This window comes from Lissotriton vulgaris, chromosome 1_1, assembly GCF_964263255.1.
Source record: "Lissotriton vulgaris chromosome 1_1, aLisVul1.2, whole genome shotgun sequence".
NCBI classification, from domain to species: Eukaryota; Metazoa; Chordata; class Amphibia; order Caudata; family Salamandridae; genus Lissotriton; species Lissotriton vulgaris.
In genome coordinates, this window is record NC_141685.1 from 956,682,122 (window position 1) to 956,707,497 (window position 25,376).

Here is a 25,376-nt window from a genome sequence, read left to right on the forward strand (position 1 = left end):
AGCGTACAAAAGCATCAAGAGTGCTGTAACAGTGTGTTAGATTGCTAACGTTTGAGTGAGTGTTCTGTACATTAGAGTAATCCTTGCATAGTTGTTTTCTTTGAGTGACTCAAAAATCATTATTACATGTCACATTACACTTTCAGACGAAAGCATCACTAAAATGACATAATTGAATGAAATAAGCCCTGCTTAAAAATGAGTATATTTCTCAGTTTCACACCAAAAAACAAACTGTTCGCCGGATTAAATCTTAACTTCTCACCCCACCTACCCAGAAAGAAAACTCTCGAGTCGCACTTCATCCTCGTGGACAGCCAAAACTGCACCAGTGGAACTCTTCTTTCTGATGTTGGCCCATCGAAGTCCCATATTGGTTGGTTCATCATCACACATAACTTCTGCCTTTGTCTCTAGACATTTGAAGTACCAGAAGATTAAATCTGATGTTTAGCTTCTCTACACGTTTCTCGAGCCCTTCCTAAGGGATTGATCACCATCTCGGAAAGTGTATTGATGTCACGCCTCCACTGCAGGCAGTTGCCTAAGTGGACGAAGCCCATGCAGCTCACTCAATAACTTGTTTCAGACTACTATACTGATGGATCCTGGCAACATGCTCAATGCCATGGAGCGCTGTCTGCCTCACTGCACTAATACTGCCCTTACAGTGTAAGTGAAGAGATTGATAATAGTTCTCGTGGCTGTAGAGGACATGCTACATGTGTGAAAAATGCAGGTTGGTCTCTTGGGGTCTAAAGGCAATGAGACAGAAGCCTTGTCGAAAAGCAGGACTGTCAGAAGTTGCAATTTGTTGAAGAGCACTTGTGTGGTGCATTGGGTATGCTGTGGTAGTATGAGGCAAAGATAGATTTAGATCTCTTGTGGTGGCTGTTTAAAGGATGATCAGGGATGCTCAGATTGCTGCATAGCGTGCCTCAAGTCTTTTACCCATCAGTAACAACTGCAACATGTAATGGAGTAAAAAATAGTTTGATGATTAATAATGTATCAATGTTGGGGATTCGAAGATAAATTGTGTCCAGCACTAGATGAACTTGCACGACTACTTTCAAGGTGTCAATATCACCATGTATGTAAAAGAACCTGGACTTGTTGGTGTGCGAAACGATAATTTCTTTTGATTCATAAAATACGTGATTCTGTACTTGTTGCCTTTCCTTCAGCCAAATACAATTCCATACAAGATTGTTGTTGTCTAACTTACATACCTGATGAGTTAACCCGGAGGTGTTGATGTATGTTTAAATGATAAATGGCTGCAGTTATGTTGGAATGATGTACTAAACTAGTGCACAATCAATGGTTTCTTTTTAAATGATGCTAATTAGCACAATATCGCTTTTCAAAATTAAAATGCACATGAGAACATATTTTTAAAAGCCGAATAATATTTGTAAAGGGTTAGAACCTACTATGGATATTTTTTAAATGTACACACCATATGTAACACTTTGTGCTATTTTAACTAAATGATATGGTTGCACATTCCAGAATAGCACACAAGCTTAAAGGAAATTGTGTAATTCTCAAGCCTAATTAGAACTGGTATTTCCTGTAGTAGTTTCTTTGAACCGAAAACTCTACACCTATATAACTTTTGATCCCGAGTCTTGCCTCTCTAAAAGGGTTGCACACAATGTATACATTTGTGATCTGATCTTTTCCCCATTAAAATGTATTTCAAGTGTTTTTGCCATTGGTAATTTATTGTCTAAGTTATGGATGAATCTGTTCTGCTCTTTCAATGCGCAAATAGTTGAACTCCACACCACTCACACTGTTGATGGTATATAGAGTTACTAAGACAAACATAAAAAACTATGTTTGTTAGTAAAAAGATTAATTCGTTTTTTTAAACCATTTCGGCATTTATGAATTTTGTATCTACAGAATATTGGCAACGGATGTATCCACCCAAGTTATATATTTTTTTGACAGTGCCGTTATTGTTTTCTTTATTATTTAATGTTATAGAAACACTATAACTGAGTTAGATTATGAGGGTATTTTGTGTTTCTCTGTAATAGGTTTCTTGTTATCATTGTCTTTAAGTAAATGATAATTTCCGAATTTACCACTTTTCTAATTGTGCTATTGCTGCTCCCTCTCCAAGTACCTAGTTCCACACAGTATTTTGTCCATGTTCAAACACATCAGGTTGGCTCCAAAATCTTCGTGCCCTAAGCAGTACACTACATGATATACAAAGTATTTTGTTTCTTGGAGTTTCTCGAGCATACATTTACTGATGTTTTCTTATTTAATTTACTGTTTTATATGTTATCCTTGATCGATAGCTCATCAAGCTATTTTTCTTAGTAAATTCCGTAGTCTGTGACGTTTTTGTGTCCCTTAATATTTACCAATTTGTGATATTCTTTTATTTCTTCATGCGACCCTTGCCAAAACACATGACATAAGCGATGTAACAGCTGCAAGCACGGCTTCTCATTCTACATATTAAACTTATTACAGGCTTGGTATGTCCCATGTATCTCCTGAAGAGGTTGACATAAAATGGAGCAAACCTGGAGCTCCTATTTTTAGGTCTCGGACCGGAAAAGCTGGCTTGCCAGCTTCTGGTCAGAGAATTAATGATTTTGAGTACGGAGCTTGAACCCGCCTCTGTACTTGACCTCTCCTCAATTGGCTGGCTTCCTAAACGGAGGCCAGCCATTGGAGGAGAGATCAGTCACTCCAATGTAGCCCCGTCCTTTTCGGATTTGGGGGCGTGATTTTTTGCGTTCTTTAGACAGTGACGTTGTCCGTCACTCAGAACAGCAAAACACGCCCCCAAATGCGAAAATGACCATGCTTTCTCCGAGGCATTTCTGCTTTGCCTCGGAGAAAGACGGTGGTGGTTTCCAGAGCTGCTCTGAGCTGCTCTGCTCGTCCCCCCTTCCCTCCGCTTTCCTTCGTCCAGCTCTGTCCTTCCCTCCGCACGCAGCTCCGTCCAGCTCTGCCCCCCTCCCCCTCCCCCATCCCTCCGCCCGCAGCCCTTCTTCGCCCCGGTCCCGCTCCCCCTCTCCCTCCCCCCGCAGCTCCGTCGTCCTGCTCTGCCCCCCCCTTCCCTCCGCCCGCAGCTCCTTCGTCCTGCTCTGCCCCCCCTCACTCTGCCCGCAGCTCCGTCGTCCTGCTCTGCCCCCCCTTCCCTCCGCCCGCAGCTCCGTCGTCCTGCTCTGCCCCCCCTTCCCTCCGCCCGCAGCTCCGTCGTCCTGCTCTGCCCCCCCCTTCCCTCCGCCCGCAGCTCCGTCGTCCTGCTCTGCCCCCCCCCTTCCCTCCCCCCGCAGCTCCGTCGTCCTGCTCTGCCCCCCTTCCCTCCCCCCGCAGCTCCGTCGTCCTGCTCTGCCCCCCCTTCCCTCCGCCCGCAGCTCCGTCGTCCTGCTCTGCCCCCCCCTTGGAGTAATGTCATGGTAGCTGCTCTCAACTAAACACGTTCAAGAAAGTAGTTGCCAACACTGAGAAGTGATTACACAAATTAAGCACTTGCTATTGACAGTTGTTGGGATTTGCAGATGGCATAATCAACTCGGCCTTTCATCCTTCCAAGGCACATAAATTAAATGCTTTAAATACTTGCGGCAATAGTAAGACGTGTCATTTACAGCTCTTGAAAATGACTCAAAACTGTGAACTAGCGCATTACATAAAAGTAAGGAGATCTTGCAAGATAGGGCAGTGGAACCTACAAAAGTGTTCCGAAGTGAGGTCAAAATATCAATTTTGTTTCATTTGGTTGCAAAAATATTGTCAAAACCAGGTGAGTACAGGGCCGGTGGTAAATTTTCCATCCACGCAAGGTTCAAGCTCAAAATGACAAACCTCACACTCTTGGTTGATGGGTTCGCTGGAGTGCTAGGTAGTTACTGCTGGAACAGGGGAGGGTGCCCAGATCTAATGCTCCTACCTGAAATGTAAATAACCAGGAGACAACACTAAGAGGAGGAATTTTCACTATCTTTGACGACCTAAACCATACCTCATAGCACTATCTCTTAGGTATTTGTGACTTTCTAGAAACACACACGGGTCGTAAGTGGATTAAGGGGCGTGGCTACGTTTTTTTACAAAATCACTTCTCTTGCCAATTGATTAGGCGTCACAAGATCAAGCGGGTCAATAGGTGACAAGCTCATGGTAGGATCTGCCCTTTACGCTTCCAAACATGTATGCCTCCCATTGTCACCAGAATTTCTTGATTAGATCCTAAGATTGGCATTCCAGCTCTCTTCCATACAGATCCTGCTCTCAAATACTCGGAGTATGCTAACCGTTGTAGGAGACTTCAATAATAAGTTTTCACAGTCCAGCTCTGTCCTTCCCTCCGCACGCAGCTCCGTCCAGCTCTGCCCCCCTCCCCCCCCCCCCCCATCACTCCGCCCGCAGCCCTTCTTCGCCCCGGTCCCGCTCCCCCCCTCCCTCCGCCCGCAGCGCCTTCGTCCTGCTCTGCCCCCCCCCCCTCACTCTGCCCGCAGCTCCGTCGTCCTGCTCTGCCCCCCCTTCCCTCCGCCCGCAGCTCCGTCGTCCTGCTCTGCCCCCCCCCTTCCCTCCGCCCGCAGCTCCGTCGTCCTGCTCTGCCCCCCCCCTTCCCTCCGCCCGCAGCTCCGTCGTCCTGCTCTGCCCCCCCCTTCCCTCCCCCCGCAGCTCCGTCGTCCTGCTCTGCCCCCCTTCCCTCCCCCCGCAGCTCCGTCGTCCTGCTCTGCCCCCCCTTCCCTCCGCCCGCAGCTCCGTCGTCCTGCTCTGCCCCCCCCCCCCTTCCCTCCGCCCGCAGCTCCGTCGTCCTGCTCTGCCCCCCCCTTCCCTCCCCCCGCAGCTCGTCCTGCTCTGCCCCCCCTTCCCTCCGCCCGCAGCTCCGTCGTCCTGCTCTGCCCCCCCCTTCCCTCCGCCCGCAGCTCCGTCGTCCTGCTCTGCCCCCCCTTCCCTCCGCCCGCAGCTCCGTCGTCCTGCTCTGCCCCCCCCTTCCCTCCCCCCGCAGCTCCGTCGTCCTGCTCTGCCCCCCTTCCCTCCCCCCGCAGCTCCGTCGTCCTGCTCTGCCCCCCCTTCCCTCCGCCCGCAGCTCCGTCGTCCTGCTCTGCCCCCCCCTTCCCTCCCCCCGCAGCTCCGTCGTCCTGCTCTGCCCCCCTTCCCTCCCCCCACAGCTCCGTCGTCCTGCTCTGCCCCCCTTCCCTCTGCCCGCAGCTCCGTCGTCCTGCTCTGCCCCCCCCTTGGAGTAATGTCATGGTAGCTGCTCTCAACTAAACACGTTCAAGAAAGTAGTTGCCAACACTGAGAAGTGATTACACAAATTAAGCACTTGCTATTGACAGTTGTTGGGATTTGCAGATGGCATAATCAACTCGGCCTTTCATCCTTCCAAGGCACATAAATTAAATGCTTTAAATACTTGCGGCAATAGTAAGACGTGTCATTTACAGCTCTTGAAAATGACTCAAAACTGTGAACTAGCGCATTACATAAAAGTAAGGAGATCTTGCAAGATAGGGCAGTGGAACCTACAAAAGTGTTCCGAAGTGAGGTCAAAATATCAATTTTGTTTCATTTGGTTGCAAAAATATTGTCAAAACCAGGTGAGTACAGGGCCGGTGGTAAATTTTCCATCCACGCAAGGTTTACTAAGCTTCAAGCTCAAAATGACAAACCTCACACTCTTGGTTGATGGGTTCGCTGGAGTGCTAGGTAGTTACTGCTGGAACAGGGGAGGGTGCCCAGATCTAATGCCCCTACCTGAAATGTAAATAACCAGGAGACAACACTAAGAGGAGGAATTTTCACTATCTTTGACGACCTAAACCATACCTCATAGCACTATCTCTTAGGTATTTGTGACTTTCTAGAAACACACACGGGTCGTAAGTGGATTAAGGGGCGTGGCTACGTTTTTTTACAAAATCACTTCTCTTGCCAATTGATTAGGCGTCACAAGATCAAGCGGGTCAATAGGTGACAAGCTCATGGTAGGATCTGCCCTTTACGCTTCCAAACATGTATGCCTCCCATTGTCACCAGAATTTCTTGATTAGATCCTAAGATTGACATTCCAGCTCTCTTCCATACAGATCCTGCTCTCAAATACTCGGAGTATGCTAACCGTTGTAGGAGACTTCAATAATAAGTTTTCACAGTCCAGCTCTGTCCTTCCCTCCGCACGCAGCTCCGTCCAGCTCTGCCCCCCTCCCCCTCCCCCCCCCCCCCCCATCACTCCGCCCGCAGCCCTTCTTCGCCCCGGTCCCGCTCCCCCCCCTCCCTCCGCCCGCAGCTCCTTCGTCCTGCTCTGCCCCCCCCCTCACTCTGCCCGCAGCTCGGTCGTCCTGCTCTGCCCCCCCTTCCCTCCGCCCGCAGCTCCGTCGTCCTGCTCTGCCCCCCCCTTCCCTCCGCCCGCAGCTCCGTCGTCCTGCTCTGCCCCCCCTTCCCTCCGCCCGCAGCTCCGTCGTCCTGCTCTGCCCCCCCCTTCCCTCCCCCCGCAGCTCCGTCGTCCTGCTCTGCCCCCCTTCCCTCCCCCCGCAGCTCCGTCGTCCTGCTCTGCCCCCCCTTCCCTCCGCCCGCAGCTCCGTCGTCCTGCTCTGCCCCCCCCTTGGAGTAATGTCATGCTAGCTGCTCTCAACTAAACACGTTCAAGAAAGTAGTTGCCAACACTGAGAAGTGATTACACAAATTAAGCACTTGCTATTGACAGTTGTTGGGATTTGCAGATGGCATAATCAACTCGGCCTTTCATCCTTCCAAGGCACATAAATTAAATGCTTTAAATACTTGCGGCAATAGTAAGACATGTAATTTACAGCTCTTGAAAATGACTCAAAACTGTGAACTAGCGCATTACATAAAAGTAAGGAGATCTTGCAAGATAGGGCAGTGGAACCTACAAAAGTGTTCCGAAGTGAGGTCAAAATATCAATTTTGTTTCATTTGGTTGCAAAAATATTGTCAAAACCAGGTGAGTACAGGGCCGGTGGTAAATTTTCCATCCACGCAAGGTTTACTAAGCTTCAAGCTCAAAATGACAAACCTCACACTCTTGGTTGATGGGTTCGCTGGAGTGCTAGGTAGTTACTGCTGGAACAGGGGAGGGTGCCCAGATCTAATGCCCCTACCTGAAATGTAAATAACCAGGAGACAACACTAAGAGGAGGAATTTTCACTATCTTTGACGACCTAAACCATACCTCATAGCACTATCTCTTAGGTATTTGTGACTTTCTAGAAACACACACGGGTCGTAAGTGGATTAAGGGGCGTGGCTACGTTTTTTTACAAAATCACTTCTCTTGCCAATTGATTAGGCGTCACAAGATCAAGCGGGTCAATAGGTGACAAGCTCATGGTAGGATCTGCCCTTTACGCTTCCAAACATGTATACCTCCCATTGTCACCAGAATTTCTTGATTAGATCCTAAGATTGACATTCCAGCTCTCTTCCATACAGATCCTGCTCTCAAATACTCGGAGTATGCTAACCGTTGTAGGAGACTTCAATAATAAGTTTTCACAAGTCTAATCCTTGGAAGACTAGAGGAAATGTGACCGGTACTTGGGAACCCCACAGAGATAGTACCTTTCTCTGAGCCAGTCGACTTAAAGAATGTGTGAAATGATCACAACTAACGAAATCCTGTTTTGCTTTTGTCCAGACATACACTCTGTGTTTCCAAGGCTTGACCCGTTATTTCTACCAGAAACAAAACACGGGCTAGTCGGTATGCATTTCTGCAGGGAAAATGCATGCTAGTTGGTAAGGCTTATTACTTAAGGGAAAACGTCTTGGATCATATAGTACTTGTAATGCCTACGACTTAATCGATCCACATGTATGAAAACTTCTAGGTCTTGTGGCAAGAGACGATTTCACCTCCTATGGTGTAGAGTAGACAGAGTATGGAAAGTGGTAATGACCAAGAGGGTAGAAACTGAAGCATTTCTTATAATTAGGAGCACCCTTCTTGTATTGACCACCAGAGACCTGGATGAAAGTCTAATGATTTGGGGGATCTATATATCACTAGAGGGAATTCTCACTGGAATGAAGATTATAGGAACAATTCCCCTGAAACATATGAATATCCAAGCAAGTCCAGGAATCAAATGGCATAGCTGGACAGGCACCAGACTGGCAAGGTTCACAAATGATTGAGAAATCAAATCTATTTTCGCAATATTTTATAAATCTGCATATGTTCAGAGCAGTGTGTTGAGGCATATCATGACTCTAAGAGAATTAACCCCTTATGAAAATCAGATTCCAGGACAAAGACCTAGTCAAAGCTGCAGTTTAATGTACGAAAAATGGTACCAACTATGATATTGGTTGTTTCCCAAAAAGCAGCACTCAGATGATGGTGCCTAACTGATGTTCATGGTACTTAGATAAAATGAAGCTAAGGTACATGCGAGGAAGCTATCAAATGGAATTCTGAGGTTCGTGTCTAAACTTTTTGGATGAGATTAACTGTTAGCTAGATGTTGGGTCAACTGACCCCGAGAATATCCCATTGATTACTGTTCTGATTCCAAAAGATTGGTAATTCATTGATCGTAGTATCCTTGAACTCAGAGATCGCCTCCCACTCCATTGTGTTTGGAATACATGCTGAGAAAATGTGAGCTAGATGTTCAAAACATGTCCAAAATTCCACTTAGCGTTCTAGTCTAAGCATTTCTGTGTGGTGCTCTATCAGCAGGGGGAAGAGGATGCAGTGTAGATGGAAGGCTGCATTCTTTGTTGCATTGTTTACCTGTAGGCAAAATAAACAGAGTCTACGTTTATCCTGGGATTACTAACCTAACTGGCTGGTGCTCCAGACTATATTGTTAGCGTACATGCTGAGCTTCTTCACCACACCTGGCACGTGTCACCTGCAGGTCACAAGACGACCCCCGCAACAGGCACATCAACACTCGGAGCTGCTTCACGTTGTTTCAAACGTGGTACCAGAGCAAGTCCATTAACGCTGGACATACCTCCCCAGTACAGTGCCCGGAAGCTTACTGCAGCTAGACTAGATCTGTGCAACAGGTACCTTAACCCTGTCATCTATCTACAAAGCAGTCTGTTGGTGACGAACAAACTGAGCCACGAATGCGTTACTATAAGTTCCCCTTTGTTTTCAGATTATTTCTGCAGAGTTTATATAAAGTCAGACAATCAGGCGGCAATACTGTGGCTCATATAGGAATGCATTACAACCACTGCATTACAACCAGGGCTGCTTTATCCCTCCCTCTTTTTGGCTCACAACTACCTCACAACTTTACTCTCTATCTCACTCTCTCTCTATCTCACTAGCTCACTATATTTCTATCTCAATCTCACTCTCACTACCTCAGTATATCACGACTCACTCCCTCAAAAATTCACTACATCACTCCCTCACTAACTCACTCTATCTCACTACCTCACAACTTCACTCTCTCTCTATCTCACTACCTCACTCTCTCTTTCTATCTCACTAAGTCACTTTCACTCTCTTTCACTACCTCACTCTCTCTCTCACTACCTCACAAACTCACTCCCTGTTTCTATCTCACTACCTCAGAACATCCCTCTACCTCACTCTTTCACTACCTCAGTCTCTGTCTCTCACTACCTCACTCTATCTACCTCTCTCTCATTACATAACTCTCTCTACCTCACTACACCACTCTATCTCACTACCTCACTATCTCACAACTTCTCTCTCTCAAAACATCACTACCTCACTCTCTTACTACCTCACTCTCTTACTACCTCACCCTCCAGCTCACAACTTCACTCTCTCTCTCTAACTCACTACCTCAATCACTCTCTATCTCACTACCTCACTCTTTCTATCTCACTAACTCGCCATGAAACCCCTGGGTGTCTGTGCGCTTAAAAAGTTTAGAGTAACATAACTCACTTTCACTCTCTTTCACTACCTCACTCTCTCTCACTACCTCACTCTCTCTCTATTTCAATACCTCACTATCTCTCTCTCACTACCTCACTCTCTCTCTGCTAATGCAATAGGTATCACATATGCAAAAAAAGCTAATGCCGATAGAAATGACAATGCCATTTATTTAGTGATACAAAAAAGATAAAAAAAATAATGAGCAATACCAATAGCTCTACCTATAATATTGCCGAGACCATTGCATTGTAAATGCTTGTTTTGTTTTGTTCTTAAGGTTCTCTTTTTATGTAACACAGAATGTTCCATTTCCAAATGGCTTAGACCTGTTGACGTATGCATCAGTGGCTTTTCATGTGTATGCAGGTGCACACAACTCTCGCATCCGTAGTGACCAACAAAATATTCCTCCTTCCTGAAATATATTTCCATTATAAAAACAAGCATTTACAATGCAATGGTCTCGCCTTTGAAAAAGTTAGAGCTATTGGCAGGGCCGGACAGGGAACTGACACCGGCCCTGGCAAACTGCTCAGCTGCCTCCCTCTGGAGTGAGGGGGAGTGCAGCCGAGCAGTTTGCGAGGGCCGTTTTCGGCCGATTTGATTTTGTTACCGGAGGCCGATATAGCCGACCCCCGTTAACAAAAACGGCCCCCCAGGGGCCCAAAACCGGCCCCCACCCTAGCGGCCTACCGGGGAAACGCCCGGTGCCCGCTATGGCCAGTCCGGCCCTGGCTATTGGCATTGTAAATGACAACATTTTTATGTATGTGTTGGTTTTGAAAACGGATAAATAAATGGCACTGTCATTTACAATGCCAATAGCTTAATCTCTCGCAAATGCCACACACAAACACGCAGCCACACACAGTCCCACACACATACATACCTACAGAGCCACACACACACACACAGAGCCACACACACACATACACAGAGCCATATACACAGACACACACACAGCCCCCCCTCCCCCCGTCGGGACGCATCCTCCAGGGCCAGCATGGACGGGAAGTCCTTGCAGTTGGAGATGCCGGTGGAGTCGGTGATGCAGGTCTTCCACAAGTTGGAATCAATACACAGAAAGAGTAGACCAGGTCTAAGGTGGTGTGCTGCCCTGAATGGTGAACGAGGGTCACAGGTGCATGTGTCAAAGGGTGTGTTGAGTCACACTGGACCAGAAAATTCCCATCAGACCACCCTTGTGGCGGCATTTCATCATATGGGGATAGGTGGTCGCTCCATACACCGCCCATATCTTTACGTGACGGTGCGACAGTGGAGAGCGGCACACTGAGCCACAGTCATGCTCAAGGAAAAAGAAATTGTGAGATGAGTGCAGTGCTCTAGAAAAAGTGCTTACTAAAATTGACTACCTAAACTAAGGGGAGTACCTATAAAGGTTAGCGTAGGTGTCAAGATTAAAAACACGCCTAGTAGTAGATGAGTGAGACTACATTATGGCGCTGTGCAGAGTGGTCAACTAGTTTCAGCTTGACGGAGTGTTACTCCAGCTTTCATCAGGACCTTATAGGTGATAAGCTACTGCAACAGTGTGTGTTAGGTGTACAAATACAAAAGAGATAGTAGAATACGTGCATTGTGCTGAAGGAAGTCATATATCTCCCCAAAGCTTAGAACCTCAATGTCCACAGGAGACAGAAAGGGAATTTTCTTCCTGTCAGAAAAATACAAAACATACCATGTATCCCATTACACACATGAAACCAACTAACCCCACAAACACCATCAAAACAAAACACACCTGCAGGAACAATTTGCGTTCCGCATAATACATAAGCATACTAGCTTCATCACATGGAGGCATTTCCTCCTAGTGATACTCACCCAGCTTTGTGTGGGTGAAAGCCCCACCTCGCCCGGCAACCGCTCAGGAGAATGAGGCCCCGCTCTGATGTGTAGAAAAAAGGACACAATTAGCACACAATACTTATGTGTCCAACCTAATAGTTTTACACATACAACCCAATAGACTTATGGTAGACTACCCTCTGACCTGCCATAAACCAACCCCGTCCCTAAACTGACACTGATTACTTGAGGTAGGTACCTGGCCCTGGGAGAGAGAGGATAATATCCATGCCGCAAGCGACCATATGTGTCTCCATATATAATACTAAGACAATCACTGCGTGTCACATGGTATATAGCAGCAAACAAATTGCAGGAAACAAATTGCTGCAGCTAGCCAGAAAAGACCCAAGTCTGAGAGCATTGCCCTGGATAAAGTGACGATTGTTAACTACTTGGTACAGGGCAGTTCTACCATCACATCCTCACCAGACTTACCTATCCGTCGGTACCCGTTGCTCTGTGTCGAGCGGAAGGGGAGGCACCGAGGGTACCGCCTACCTCGTTTAAGTACCGGGGCTTCTTGATTGTGAAGCCAATTGTAGTGTCCATTACAGCCATGCCCTTCAGAGTAAGCAAATCTTGTTTGAATTGAAATGCAAGTGTGCTCACCTGCGTGAACTGGAAACGCGCAACAGACCTCACAAAAGCGCCAGACCCCGTAAGCCTGGCACTAATCTTGACGCGCATGCGCAAAAATCATCGGGCAAAGTCAGAGATATACTACATCCTCGCGCGTGCGCCTAGCTATTGCGGAGCGCCTCACACTATGGAAGTTATAAATGTATAAGTCAGCCCGTGTCAGCACATCTTGAGTAAGTTTGGAAGACAAGAGTGCTCACCTGCGTTGGCAGAAAACGGGCAACGGAAAACACGAAAGCGCCCGGCCCCATAAACCTAGCATTAATCATCCTGCGCTTGCGCACAAAGTACTAGGGTAGAGAATTGATAGACACTATACCCTCGCGCTTATGGCGAGCTATTTCGGGGTGCCTCACACCATAGTAATCATAAATGTATGAAGCAGCTGGTCTAAATAGCCTAATGGAGCTCGTAATCATGAGTTACAACTGTAACCAAGTCAGCCACCTCAAAATGATCAAACAGCAGTGGACCCCCAGCTAGCCAAAAGGTATTATGAAAGGGATTTTACAGAATGAGATGATCCCTATACAATTATGCAGTGTCAGATCGATCTCCTGCTAATGGCAATGTTTTAAGTAGTGTTTGTAGTTTAAGGCCAAATTCTTCAGGTGACATCCTTAAACAATATGTACGGTCGAGGAAAAGTGTAGACACTCGAGCTAGAAGCACGTGGACAGCCCGGGAAGGTAGGCTAAATGCAATGGGCTAGCGTGGTAGGAAACCATGGCACAAAAAAATGTTGTGATGCCAGGCCAGAAGGAATCGAAAGAAGGGAGGGAAGATGGTGGCAGGCAGGCAGAGGGAGTCACACACAATTGAATTGGGTGAGCTAATGATGTAAACAATGAGTTTACAACTTGAATATACAGACCCGCAACTGGAAGTTGCTCTAAATACTGAAAAACCAAATGTGAGGAGGGTCAAAGGGGAAATAATTTAAAGACCTGTCAACTCATGCCCCTATGGTCAGAATCAATACACAGAAAGAGTAGACCAGGTCTAAGGTGGTGTGCTGCCCTGAATGGTGAACGAGGGTCACAGGTGCATGTGTCAAAGGGTGTGTTGAGTCACACTGGGCCAGAAAATTCCCATCAGACCACCCTTGTGGCGGCATTTCATCATATGGGGATAGGTGGTCGCTCCATACACCGCCCATATCTTTACGTGACGGTGCGACAGTGGAGAGCGGCACACTGAGCCACAGTCATGCTCAAGGAAAAATAAATTGTGAGATGAGTGCAGTGCTCTAGAAAAAGTGCTTACTTCCACAAGTTGGACCAGAAGGTGGCTGTGGTGATGACCGTGCCGTCGATGCTCGACACCTTCCAGTAGTCAGTGGGCAGCGTGGAGCAGACCAGCACCCATCCCGACAGGGCCAGCAGGAAGGCCACGATCTCCCCCGCCATGCTGGCCATGGTCACCGGCGAGGGTCACAGGGCACAGGTGTCAGAGCTGAGGGCACAGTTGAGGGCAGAGGGCACAGGGGTCAGAGCTGAGGGCACAGGGGTCAGAGCTGAGGGCACAGGGGTCAGAGCTGAGGGCACAGGGGTCAGAGCTGAGGGCAGAGGGGTGAGAGCTGAGGGCAGAGGGGTGAGAGCTGCGGGCACAGGGGTGAGAGCTGAGGGCACAGGGGTAAGAGTTGACGGCACAGGGGTAAGAGCTGAGGGCACAGGTAAGAGCTGAGGGCACAGGAGTCAGAAGCGAGGGCCTAGGAAGAGCTGAGGGCACAGGGCAGAGGGGTAAGAGCCGAGGGCAGGGGGGTAAGAGCTGAGGGCACAGGTAAGAGCTAAGGGCCCAGGAGTCAGAAGCGAGGGCCTAGGAAGAGCTGAGGGCACAGGGCAGGGTAAGAGCTGAGGGCAGAGGGGTAAGAGCTGAGGGCACAGGGTAAGACCTGAGGGCACAGGGTAAGACCTGAGGGCACAGGGTAAGACCTGAGGGCACAGGGTAAGAGCTGAGGGCACAGGGTAAGAGCTGAGGGCACGGGTAAGAGCTGAGGGCACGGGTAAGAGCTGAGGGCTCGGGTAAGAGCTGCAGGAACAGGTAAGAGCTGAGAGTACAGGGGTAAGAAGTGAGTGTGGGCCCGGGGTGAGATCAGATGGCAGAGGATTCAGAGCTGAGGGCACCTGCGAGGGCAGAGAGCAACGCGGCTCGTAACTTTAAGGAATGCCTGGAACGTTGGAGTCCCGCTCGGGGGACTCTGAATCAGAAACTGCCCAAGAGCCTCTCACGGGCTCTAAAAGAATGATGCCCTAGGATGCTGTGGCGGAACGATTGAGCGGCCCTCTGCCCTGGAAGGGAGAAAGGAGGGATGGAAGGGTGAAAGGAGTGGTCGAAGGGGGAAATGGTCAATCAGTGAAAGGATGGACCAATAGAATGGATCGATTGATAGGAGGGTGAACGGACGGCTGGGTACATGGAGAGAAAGAATGATGAAAGGATGAGGGCACTGCTTCCAGTGAGGCCTTGGCCCGCTCGGTGTCACTTCAGGAAAAGTTGAAAGGAGGGTTCTTCGTTGCTCTGCGTTCAGAACAATTGCAATCCTGCTCATCAAAGGCAGGAACGACATTTAACCCCTTCACTGCGGCGGCTATTCCGCCGCAGTGCTAAGGGGGGAGGGCGGCCGAGCGGCGGGCGCATGCTGGTGACGGAACCGCTCAGTCACTAGCGTCGGTTGCGCTGTGCTCATGACGGAGCGGTTCCGTTACGGCCCGCCCGCTCCATAGAACGCGCCGCACAGGCGCGGTGGCCGGGCCATGACGGAACCGCTCCGTCATCAGCACAGCGCGACCGCGGCTGATGACAGAGCGGTTCCGTCATCAGCAGGGGAGGGGTTAATAATGATATTGTTTAATAGATGAGTGTGAGGTACACATATACATAAGAAAGCGGCTGACAAAGCACACACCTCTGGCAGAAGCAGGGCCGCCGGGCGGTGCCACCCTTGAGGGGTTCATTTTAAAACGCGTCACAGCGTCACACTGTCACGCTGCGAGGCAGGTGAACACCGCACACTGCCACAACATCCCTTTGGGGGTCTAGGCTGGTACCGGGGCCTCTGTGGTAAAAGGAGGCATGACTCTGAAAGTGCGCTCCTCACACCGTGGGCAGGAGGCGCTAGACTGGTTCATGAGGCGCTATGTGAATCAGAGCAAACCCAAGAGCACTGGGGCGCAAACAATGGAGGGGAGGGGAGTGGTGGGGTGCCGTGGCATGCACGGACGGCCCAAGAGGCGCTTCGCTTGGATCGACTGGGTTCATTCCTTCATTCTTTCACTGAATTGTCTATTCAAAGATTGATCTATTGGTCCCTCACACCACGGGAGGGAGGGCTGGGGCTGTGTCTGGCACACACATATGCGGTACAGTCTCCTCGCCTGCCCTCTCCCTTCCCCCATCCCACGTGGGTGCAATGCACCATCACCCCGCACCCTTGGCCCCTGCGCTGGGAGCAGCGCTGCTGGAAGTCTTCAAGGCGCGGTCGGTGACCACAACCTAAGAATTAGTTACTACTATCAGCCGCCGGCCCCCGCCCGGCTGTGATTGAGAAGGGAAAGAGTGGGCAAGATCTTGACCCCGGGTATGGGAGGAAACAGGGGGTCACTCTAGGGTCGGAAAGGTCAGATAAAAAAAGTGTCAGAGAAATAGGGACTGGCAGGGAGTACCCCTGAGTGATGAGTGGAGAGCAGGGGAAGGCTAGTATTGGGGTCATAGGACAGGGGCGGGGGACTCTTCTTAAGCTACGAAGGAAACGGGACTCCTGGGAAGGGTGTGGAGCGCACAATGCGGATTGTATCCTGGGAAAAGAGGTCACGTCGGAGGCGAGGTAGTCAGGACAGGGAGGGGAGGGGGGAAATCGCCAGAGGACCAGGGGGTTGGGAAACGTGAGATCCCCAGGACAGAAAAAAATAAAAACAAAGAAGAAATAAATCCAGGCAACCACGAACAGATCAGTTTGAGGAGATCACATCCAGAGAAGACAACCCGATCTAACGGCAAACGCACAGCCCAGTCAATAATCCACCCGCAAAACGCAGTGAAGTCCGCGGCTCGGACAGAACTTCTCTGTGGCGCTGCCGGCTCCGGGTGTGGGATCGGAGCCCCCTCCTCCCCACGCCCCTCTGCTCCAGCCCCTCCTCAGAGCAGCGCACTGTGGGTCACAGCGCTCCTGCCTGCGCCACGCTGATCTTAGACACTATCTGCCCCTCGCCGGCTCCCCTCCGGTTGTCACTTGCTGCCCCCTGTCCCTCCTCGGAACCTTTGCTCCTCCTCGGCAGCCCTGCTCCTCTGTAGCCCCAGTGCACGAACGGTACAGCTCCTCGCTACCGATCATCCGTCTCAGTAACCAGGGGCGTAGGAGACACCATATTTCTGGGGGAGACAGGGGCAGCCTTCATTGACCCCATACAAAGTACCCGTGGTCTGAGAGCTGCAGGTTCGGAAAGGAAAAGTGAAATAATGATAAAGGCGGACATGCAACAGGACATGGAGTAGACCTACCAAATAACAAAAACAGAAGAGGGAAAGAAGCCACAGACAACGGAACACGGAGACGACAGGAAACAAAGCGCAGCCCACTCCTGCAAAAGACACGATGGAAATAACAAAAACATGGCGTAAAAAAAATAAAAAAACTACCGCCCACCGCCGCATGATGTTCTAAAAGGGGCGGAGAGAGAAAAAATCACCGGAACGCCCACGAATCTGCTCGGAGAATTACTGACAGATCTCTCTTCCAATGGCTAGCCTCCATTTATGGAGCTAGCCAATGGAAGAGAGAGGCGGAATAAAGCCCCGTACTGAAAAACAAAAGATTTCGCCTGCGCGACACTGCTGCGCAGTGGACGCCAGGCGAAACCTAAAAAGTATTTTCTTGTGTGTGTTTGTATCTGTATACTTGCACAGATATAGGATACTGAAGGTAAATCAACAAGTACAGAACTATTTTGAAAAGCAAAAAATTTTTTACTTTTGCACGGCAAATGGTACAGAATAATTAATTTTACATGGTTGGTTAAATACATTTTTTATATGGTAGGTGCTATTAAAAGGTTTATTTATGAAAACACTTGTATGCTCACCCTTCAGTAATGACAATATTATACTTCTTAAGAAATTGTTCTATGCTGAAGTTAAAATACTTTTGTACTAAGACTTTGTTGGGCACACTCTTTGTTAACTACCGTAAGTGCAGTTTTCTTCTATGCATTATTGCCTTCCAGTTCACAGAATATACAGGCACCAGTTTCAGCTCTTGAAGGATGTGGACACGTGATTTACTTAGCAGTTGTTTTAGTGTGGTCTGTCTTCATGGCATGCTCCTTCACACCTGTAGGCGACCGTGAGCTCACAGATCCAATAGTATTCCATAAATGAATTTCTTAGTCTTTTGGATTTATTTGTTGTGGCCATTTCTGAAAGGACGAATGAAACTTCCTGGGACTGGTAGTGCATTTTGACAACCCTCTTTGCAGAAGGTCAATCTTGTTGAGCCCGAATTTTGATAGACAGTGCAGAGACAGTTCAGTCTTGCATCAGACACTGGTTGCCAGATCCACCTGCCCTACTGAGAATTACCAAAGGGAAAAGTTCACATTCTATACCACTTAACTTGGACTCACTCATTCCAGGGCTGGTCAGGATTCTCGTTTCCTAAAAAATCCTATGAGAGGTATTTGGCTATGTGCAGTAAGTTTAAGAAAATAAATAAGACCTGGCCTTAATGCAAGTATGAAGACTCAGCAGTGTGTTGTTTTTAGGGTCTCTTTGAGATAGGAGAGCAGTCCCGTCTGCAGAAGTTAGTGGGAGCTTCACTGTTTGGAGTAGGCTAGAGTTTGCTTGAGGGTTACCTAAAAGATCCTTTGGTATTAAGGCTTTCCATGTTCTGCCATGATGAATGGCTCCACCCAAAATGCATTGGGGTATCAGGGCAATACTCAGTATACCTTAATCATTGGAGGATAAAGCGAGATTCCAGTCCAGTATACGCTCTCCTGTCTTGATGCAAATTGTATAACGTATTCCATTCTGATATTGGTTCAAGATAATATATTAAATACACAGAACCCACTCAGTCGCTAGGAAGGTCTGCTCATAGAAGTACAAGCCCTCCCCCACCCAAGGGTGGCATGCTTCATTATGGGCCTTGCTCCTCGTTGGGCTGGTGCTGCATTTCCCAACGGGCCCCTTGAGGGGGCTCTTTGAGAGGTTTTTTGGGTGCACACCACACGCAGAGTTGAAAGATTGGTGTGGGGTGATCAAAGTTGCCTATGGATACCTCACTGTTTCCTTTTTATTTAGATACAGGACCTATGTCCAGGTTTAAAGCACAAGTGAGAAACCACACAAAAGAATGTTCTAGTGTTCTCTTCTAAATAGCCATTAGTTGATACATGATGCGTGAAAGATGAATCTAGGTCCATATGTATCATCATGACCATTTGCGATTTCTAAATAGCGATTTTTAAGGAATCGCTATTTAGAAATCACAAAATGGTATGTATGTAGAAAATCGCTTCTTTTTAGCGATTCCTTAACATTCCTAAATTGCGATCAGCAAATTGCTAATCGCACATTTCCCATTCATTTCTATGGGCCAGGAGGCCCAGAGGAATGAAGGGGAAATTTGCGATTAGCAATTTGCTAATCGCAATTTAGGAATATTTTCAAGGGTGCAAGGGTGTCACAAGAACACCCTGCTGCACCCGTGAAAATGACATGTGTGGGCATATGGCGCACATACATGCCCTTATGAGCGTCATATGGCACCTTTGGATTTTAAATAAATTGCTTTTTTAAAAGAATCCGCAACTTGCCACCAACTAGAAGTTGGTGGTAATTTGCGAGTCCTTTTGGGCATTTTTGAATTAATGTTCCTTTGATACATTGCATTTAAGGAATCATACAATTTGCGATTCCTTAAGTGCAATCGCAAAATAAGGAATGGCAAATTTTGCGATTCCTTATTTTGCTGCCAAAATGTTTCATATATACCAATTAGCATTCGCAAAGGCCGAAATTCTGCGAATTTCGGCCTTTGCGAATGCTAATTTGCTTGATACATATGGCCCCAAATGAGTAGTCAGCATGTTTCATGCCTGCTGTTCCTAAGGATCCATAGCATTTCATCAGGAACTGGTATAATGTACCTAATCTTCTCTGGCAAAGAAGATTCTTATCTAACCCTGTGAAACCAATGATCCACACCCTCTGTGAAGAACACCAATGAATTGGTCGTTTCTCAAACTTACACTACCTATGTGTTGGTTGTAGTTAGTTGTAGTGACCCTCCTGCACTAAGGAATGGGCCCCTTGAGGTATGTGGAAGTACATCAGTTCTCAGGACATTTCCTTCAGACAGAGTCAGCGGGTTTGCCTACCTCTCGTCCACGTTCTTCGGCATTAGGAAAGGATCTTCACCCCCAGAGAAAATTAGGTACATTCCAAGATAAAGGTATGATGTGGAGTGAGTTTAGCAGCAGTCCGCAACCTAATGTTCTTTAAAGTATGGTGAAGCGACATGGTAGAGACTTGTACTTAATGCATGCTTGTTTCCTGAACACACAGAGAATACCACATGATAGATGATTTTGAAAAGCTGAAAGAGTATCTTTGCAGGTGAAAGCTTAGGCTCAGGGCATCTGTGTGTGACATCAAGCTCCTAGGACGCAGACCAATAAAGGAGAAGCAACAAATATGAAAAAAGGAGTTTGAGACATCATAAGGACACCGATGTCAGGGTTATGTGCTGTCTTCAAGTGGTGAAACAATATGTTGCGGCAGACGGGAGAAGTGGAGTTGCACGAGGTGAACTGTATCCAGCAAAATATTGATTTGGAATATCGCCTCTGAAAGAAGCTTTGTCTTCCTGAGTGTCTCCAGTTCTGGTGGCCTCATCTGTATTAGGATAGTGCTCACTTCTGATGGCCACATCTGCATTATTATATCAAAGTCAATTATTCAATTGTTATCAGGTGTGGAAACTTCCTCTGTGGGATTGTCCAGATTTCTGACTTTGTGCTGGGTATTGCGTCAAGTACTGGGAGGCACACCTGGAGTATTGCACTTGCTAATAGATCTCACCTAGAGTAGAGGGTATGTAGACAAAGTAAAGGACATTTACATTATTCTAAATAACATCTGGATTATAGTAGCCAGTTCTGAAGGACATATCCGACAATTGATACTTATTTGTAGAAGTCTCTCTTTATTTGGTGTATTTTCTAGAAGTTCATTGGCCTCATGAAGACGCATTCTGCTGTGTTTGGTGTAGACCTCGAGATTTCACATGCCGAAAAAGGAAGGCTGATTGTAGATACTACAGAGACTGATTTTATTGATAAGCAAAGTTTTACATCATCTGGAAATTCCTCGCCACAAATGTATTTAGACATAATGTAAAGAACAGGTTACTCGTTTTTCAATGATTAAATCAAATCACTGGCTCAGTGTTCGATGTAGTGACATGAGGTCCAGTCATTACCAGCACTTTCATTTTCACACATGGTAAATTTCTATAGTCATTCACAAAGGTCAGACTCTCGCAGGAGGTAAAATCCCATATCACGCGATGCCATAGGCTGTCTGCTTTCCTGGTACATAATTTTGATGAACGGACATACATTTTCTGCCCAGAAGGCAGCCAAGGTGTGGCAGGCGCTGTACTCCAAATATGTGTGTTCTCACTGAAAATGCTCTGCTCAGGAGAAATCGTTAAACTTCGGTGCTGTGTTCGTTGGAGTGCGAAGGTTTCACTGAATTTCTGTAAAATAGCTGTTCCTAGTTGCATGCAGAGGGCTCCTTGAGTGGTATCCCACAGTTCCCGTTTACTCATATGTTGGTAGATAATTGAGTACATATACATTGTGGGAAAGTTTTTTTTTACCGTAGCCTTGGACTAAACATATCTCTTAGCATGGAAAATATATGGCAGTACAACACTGCACAAATGTGCTCTTGAAAAACACTCTGTTCTCTGTCGCTGATTTGATTTATTAAAAGAGAATTTCACGCCCACCTCTGCGGAGCGAGTTCTGGTGAAAAAAAGAAGACCGCGAGTGAGGAGGGGGTTAGATCTCCGCACACCCCTTCACCCAGAGAGTGCGCCATCTTAATACAGGGCTGGTTCTTGCGGGGTGCAGCCCGAGTCCCCCAGTGCGGAACGGTGACACAGGGTTGTATCCCGGAACTCTCTAAAAGCACCCTCAATGGGAACTCTCACCCAGTTTCTGGCAGGATCTCATGAAGGCTGCACCAGAGAAGTACCCTGTCTTCTGCCAGCACGTCTAGGGCACTGAAGTATGCCGCCGCCTTAGAATCTCATGAACTATGACAAATAGTTCTGTTTTGCATCTGTAAACCAAAAGGAATACCCTCGTTTATTTGAGTTTAACATGCAGTTAGCTTGTATGCACTTCCTTTTTAATAGTGTTTTAGTTAGCAAAGTGAACCGGCGTTCGCCTTGATTTTAAGGTGTTCTTTTGCCTGTGTGTTTAATTGTTTTTTTTCCTCTTCTGATTCAGGTTTGCGATAGCATGCGCGTGGTTTCTAACCCTGAAACTGAATCTTTCCTAAAACTGTGGCTTTGCTGATTTCAATTCCTAAGTGACGCGAGACGAGCTCTAATCACATCCTCAATTGTGTGACCTGGGATTTTGTCGTGGTTACTTATTTTAGTAATTTTTGATGGGTTTGTTTTTTCCTTCATAATGCAATCTAATATTTCTTGGATTCTATTGTCTGCTGTGTATTTTTTTTTCCTTGTTGATTCTGCTATATTACTAAAAATCAATTCTTGGGTTTGCGGCTTTCGGAGACTGGCAGACTTGCTGAATCCATAAAATGAGATCTCATTCTACTGAATCTTTGACCTCTCATCACATGCCCCTAGAGTGCGAGAAGATTAAGTTTTTCAAATTTTTAGGGCATCATACCTTCTGTTTACAGGACCCTGCAGAATCTGACTCCTTGAGGACACACTATAGTTTCGAACCTGACTACACAGTGGAGGGTTGTTCACCTTATGTAATAAGTTATAGGTCATTCTTTTATTCATTGTCCCCTTCTCCCCTAGTATTCACAGAATATCCAAAGCACACTGGTGATCTGAGGTTGCCCGTCTCCGATGAAGCTGCTTCACTGCTTACTAATGCCTTCACTAATCCGCTTCTGTGATCTGCAAAACCTGTGATTTTGACGCAACACACTGGTGGTGATGGGCATGCCGTCTGTTAAAATTGAAGTACATATATCTGAAAAACATTCATTTCTTTATAAATGACCAAAGTCCATGTTTTACCCCTAAGATTGTCACATTTCAGGGAAGTACATCGCCGCAACGCAGCGTCCTGATGGGACCTGGAGGAAGCCGCGGAAGGTGAAGGATGGCTACGTCCCACAGGAGGAGGTGCCGGTGTACGTACATTGCACTTTATTCCATATTGTTTTATGAGATGGAGAAAGCTGATATTATAGTACCGTTTCTCGCCTTATCTTTAGAATGCTTATGTGTAAAGAATTGTTTTAATTAAAAATATTAGTGCTGATGGAACTAGTAATTGACGTAACTGAATATTATGAGTATTTGCCTTCTTCCATAGGAAAATCACTAGTACTAACTATATAGAGAACGCATTAAGTCACTCGTACGTGAAATACATTTTTCTCCTTTCCCAAAACTGTTAGTCTTGGTGTTTTAACATATTAACGCAGCAGTTGTGTCTCATTCTCAGCGAAAGACTGGGCATCAAGAGTAATACCTGCAAAGTTGATGATGCTGAACATAGAAAGACTTGCATGATGGAATAGGTTTGGGTGGGCTAATTGAATCATAAATTCAAAATTTACATTCACCTTAGTATAAAACCTTTCTCTGGATTTCATTCACCAGTTCCACCGCTGGGTCACCTAAGGGCTTCACTCAAATATTTACAATTTAAAATAATGTATGATTTTTTTTAGGTATAGTGGTTTGTAGGATATGAGCTGCAAAAGTGCATTTCTGTATGGGCATCTCAAAGCATCTTTCTTAGCTTCGTGGATGTCTGTTGAAGAGGTTCTGCGTGGTTCGAGCTGTTATGGAATGGGCCTAGAAGGAGGAACACTTTCTGTGGGTCACTTTTTGGATGCTGATCTGACCAGTCTCCAGAAGTCTGCTCTTTTGGGGATGCCTCAAGTGCCATATGAGGAGATTCTCTCAGCTGGTATGCCTCTTGGTTTTTGTGTGGAGTCGGTAACATCAGTCAACATGACATTGTATGGCAACAGCATTCTGTTCCTTCAGTTGGATGTACATCTTCTGCTCCCTGAGGATATCAGAGTGCACGGCATAGCCTATACTTACTTTCATAGGAGGGTTGACCACAGCAGAGAAAGTATGAGTTACCCCATAGACAATTAGAGGAATATATGAGTGTTATCCAGCAGAATCTCTTTGTGAAGAAGCACTTTTGGACTCTAACCTGGGTGCTCACCTTAAAGTTGTTGCAAACCCAGGTGGTTTTAACATAAGTGCTGGGATGCTTGAAGAAGGTGGGTTTTGGGGAATGGGTGAATGGATTTACTAGTTGTCCCTCATAATCCTTTGCCGTACCTGCGACTATCTTAAATTCCACATGTCATTGACAGCAAGGTTATATACTTGGTATAGTCTGTTTTTTTTTCTATCACACTTACTTAAACCTGGCTTTTTTATATCCTGCATACTCTGCTTTTCTTCTGAAGTGCTAAGAAACCTCCGAGTCTTGAGGTGATACACATATCTTTTTAGCATCACAACAGGATAGCTACTTCAGTCTCTATTCGGTTCCAGTTTTTGATGCATTACATTTCATTGTGAGTTTTCTGTTATAAGTGGCTCTCCCATAACACCGGCATAAGACAAATGGTATTCAAGGGTACCCCAAAACACAAATAAGTGGTAGCAGGGAGTGATTAATATCTGGTATAACAACAACAACAAAAACTGGTAACCCAGACATTCATTTGTAACACATGGCTTTCAGCACGCTCTGTTAAACAATTCTCAGGGAACAGTATTTTTGTTAAATCCTATTAGTAAATTTTATTTATAGTTTTCCAATCTTATAGTTACGTTTATTTCAAATGGATCCATCAGTTAAAAACGTATACATAATCAATATAGGAGAAATCACTCTGTAGGCAACCACAGTAAATCCTATTCTGTCATTTTACTCTTGGGTAAAAAAAACATTAACTCTCTCCACAAGCTCTCTCTCTTTCTCTCACTCAATCTCTCTCTGTCGATCTCTGTTTGCTCAAAAACCCAAAACAGTGGAATTTACTTTTTCTTATGGATTCTAGGCACTGGTGATTCTAACAAATGATCTGTGTTAAAATGGTTCCCTGTGAAATGGAACTCTTCTTATTAAACAACCTTTGTTCTCCAGTTACTGTTATATAAAGTGCTTAACACAAGCCACGAGACCGCTAAAAGTGACGCCAGGGGGTCGGGATCGTTTTCATTAATCACACCAAAGGAGATGGGAGAAGTGCTTGCAGAAAGTCTACCCCTGGCAATTGCTCGAGGTAGTACTGCAGCCCATTGTTTTTCGCCCATTTTGCTACTCTAGACAAAGGCTCACCTTATGCAAATCAGTACTTACCCTGCTCCTCACGGGAACAGGCCATCTGCCCAACTACCAGATTAGACCTTCTCCAAAAGGGAACCCAAGCAACCCCAGACAGATTACGGCCTTGTTAGGCCTCTCCAGGTGAGGTATAACTTGGATACTATGGCACAGTAAGCAAGGGACCCGACATATGGGCATACCATTGAGCACTCCTGATATAACATGGATCATACAAAAGGATATGGGAGGAATGCTTACAAAAGTCTATCCACTGGCAATGGCTCAGAGTAGCATTCCAGCCCATATTTTTTCATTAATATTCTGGGCAAACAAGTGTTTGGAGGGATTGGTGCTTTGTCATAGAGCCGTTTGTCAGTTTGCT

At 46.7% G+C, this 25,376-nt stretch overlaps 1 protein-coding gene across 4 annotated transcripts in view; it reads left to right on the plus strand.

Moving 5' to 3' along the window:
• Positions 1 to 25,376, plus strand: part of PYM1 (PYM1 exon junction complex associated factor) — a 45,436-nt gene that overhangs the window by 15,334 nt on the left and 4,726 nt on the right. Inside the window, exons 2-3 of one of the 4 annotated variants that reach the window (XM_086959644.1) lie at positions 279 to 672; positions 22,709 to 22,817. In XM_086959644.1, coding sequence (XP_086815770.1) covers positions 624 to 672; positions 22,709 to 22,817 — 158 coding nt within the window. In that variant the 5' untranslated portion in view covers positions 279 to 623. Of the gene's footprint in view, positions 1 to 278; positions 673 to 21,925; positions 22,093 to 22,708; positions 22,818 to 25,376 lie in introns of all 4 variants that reach the window. The other 3 variants (XM_086959653.1, XM_086959660.1, XM_086959633.1) reach the window with 3 other exon arrangements.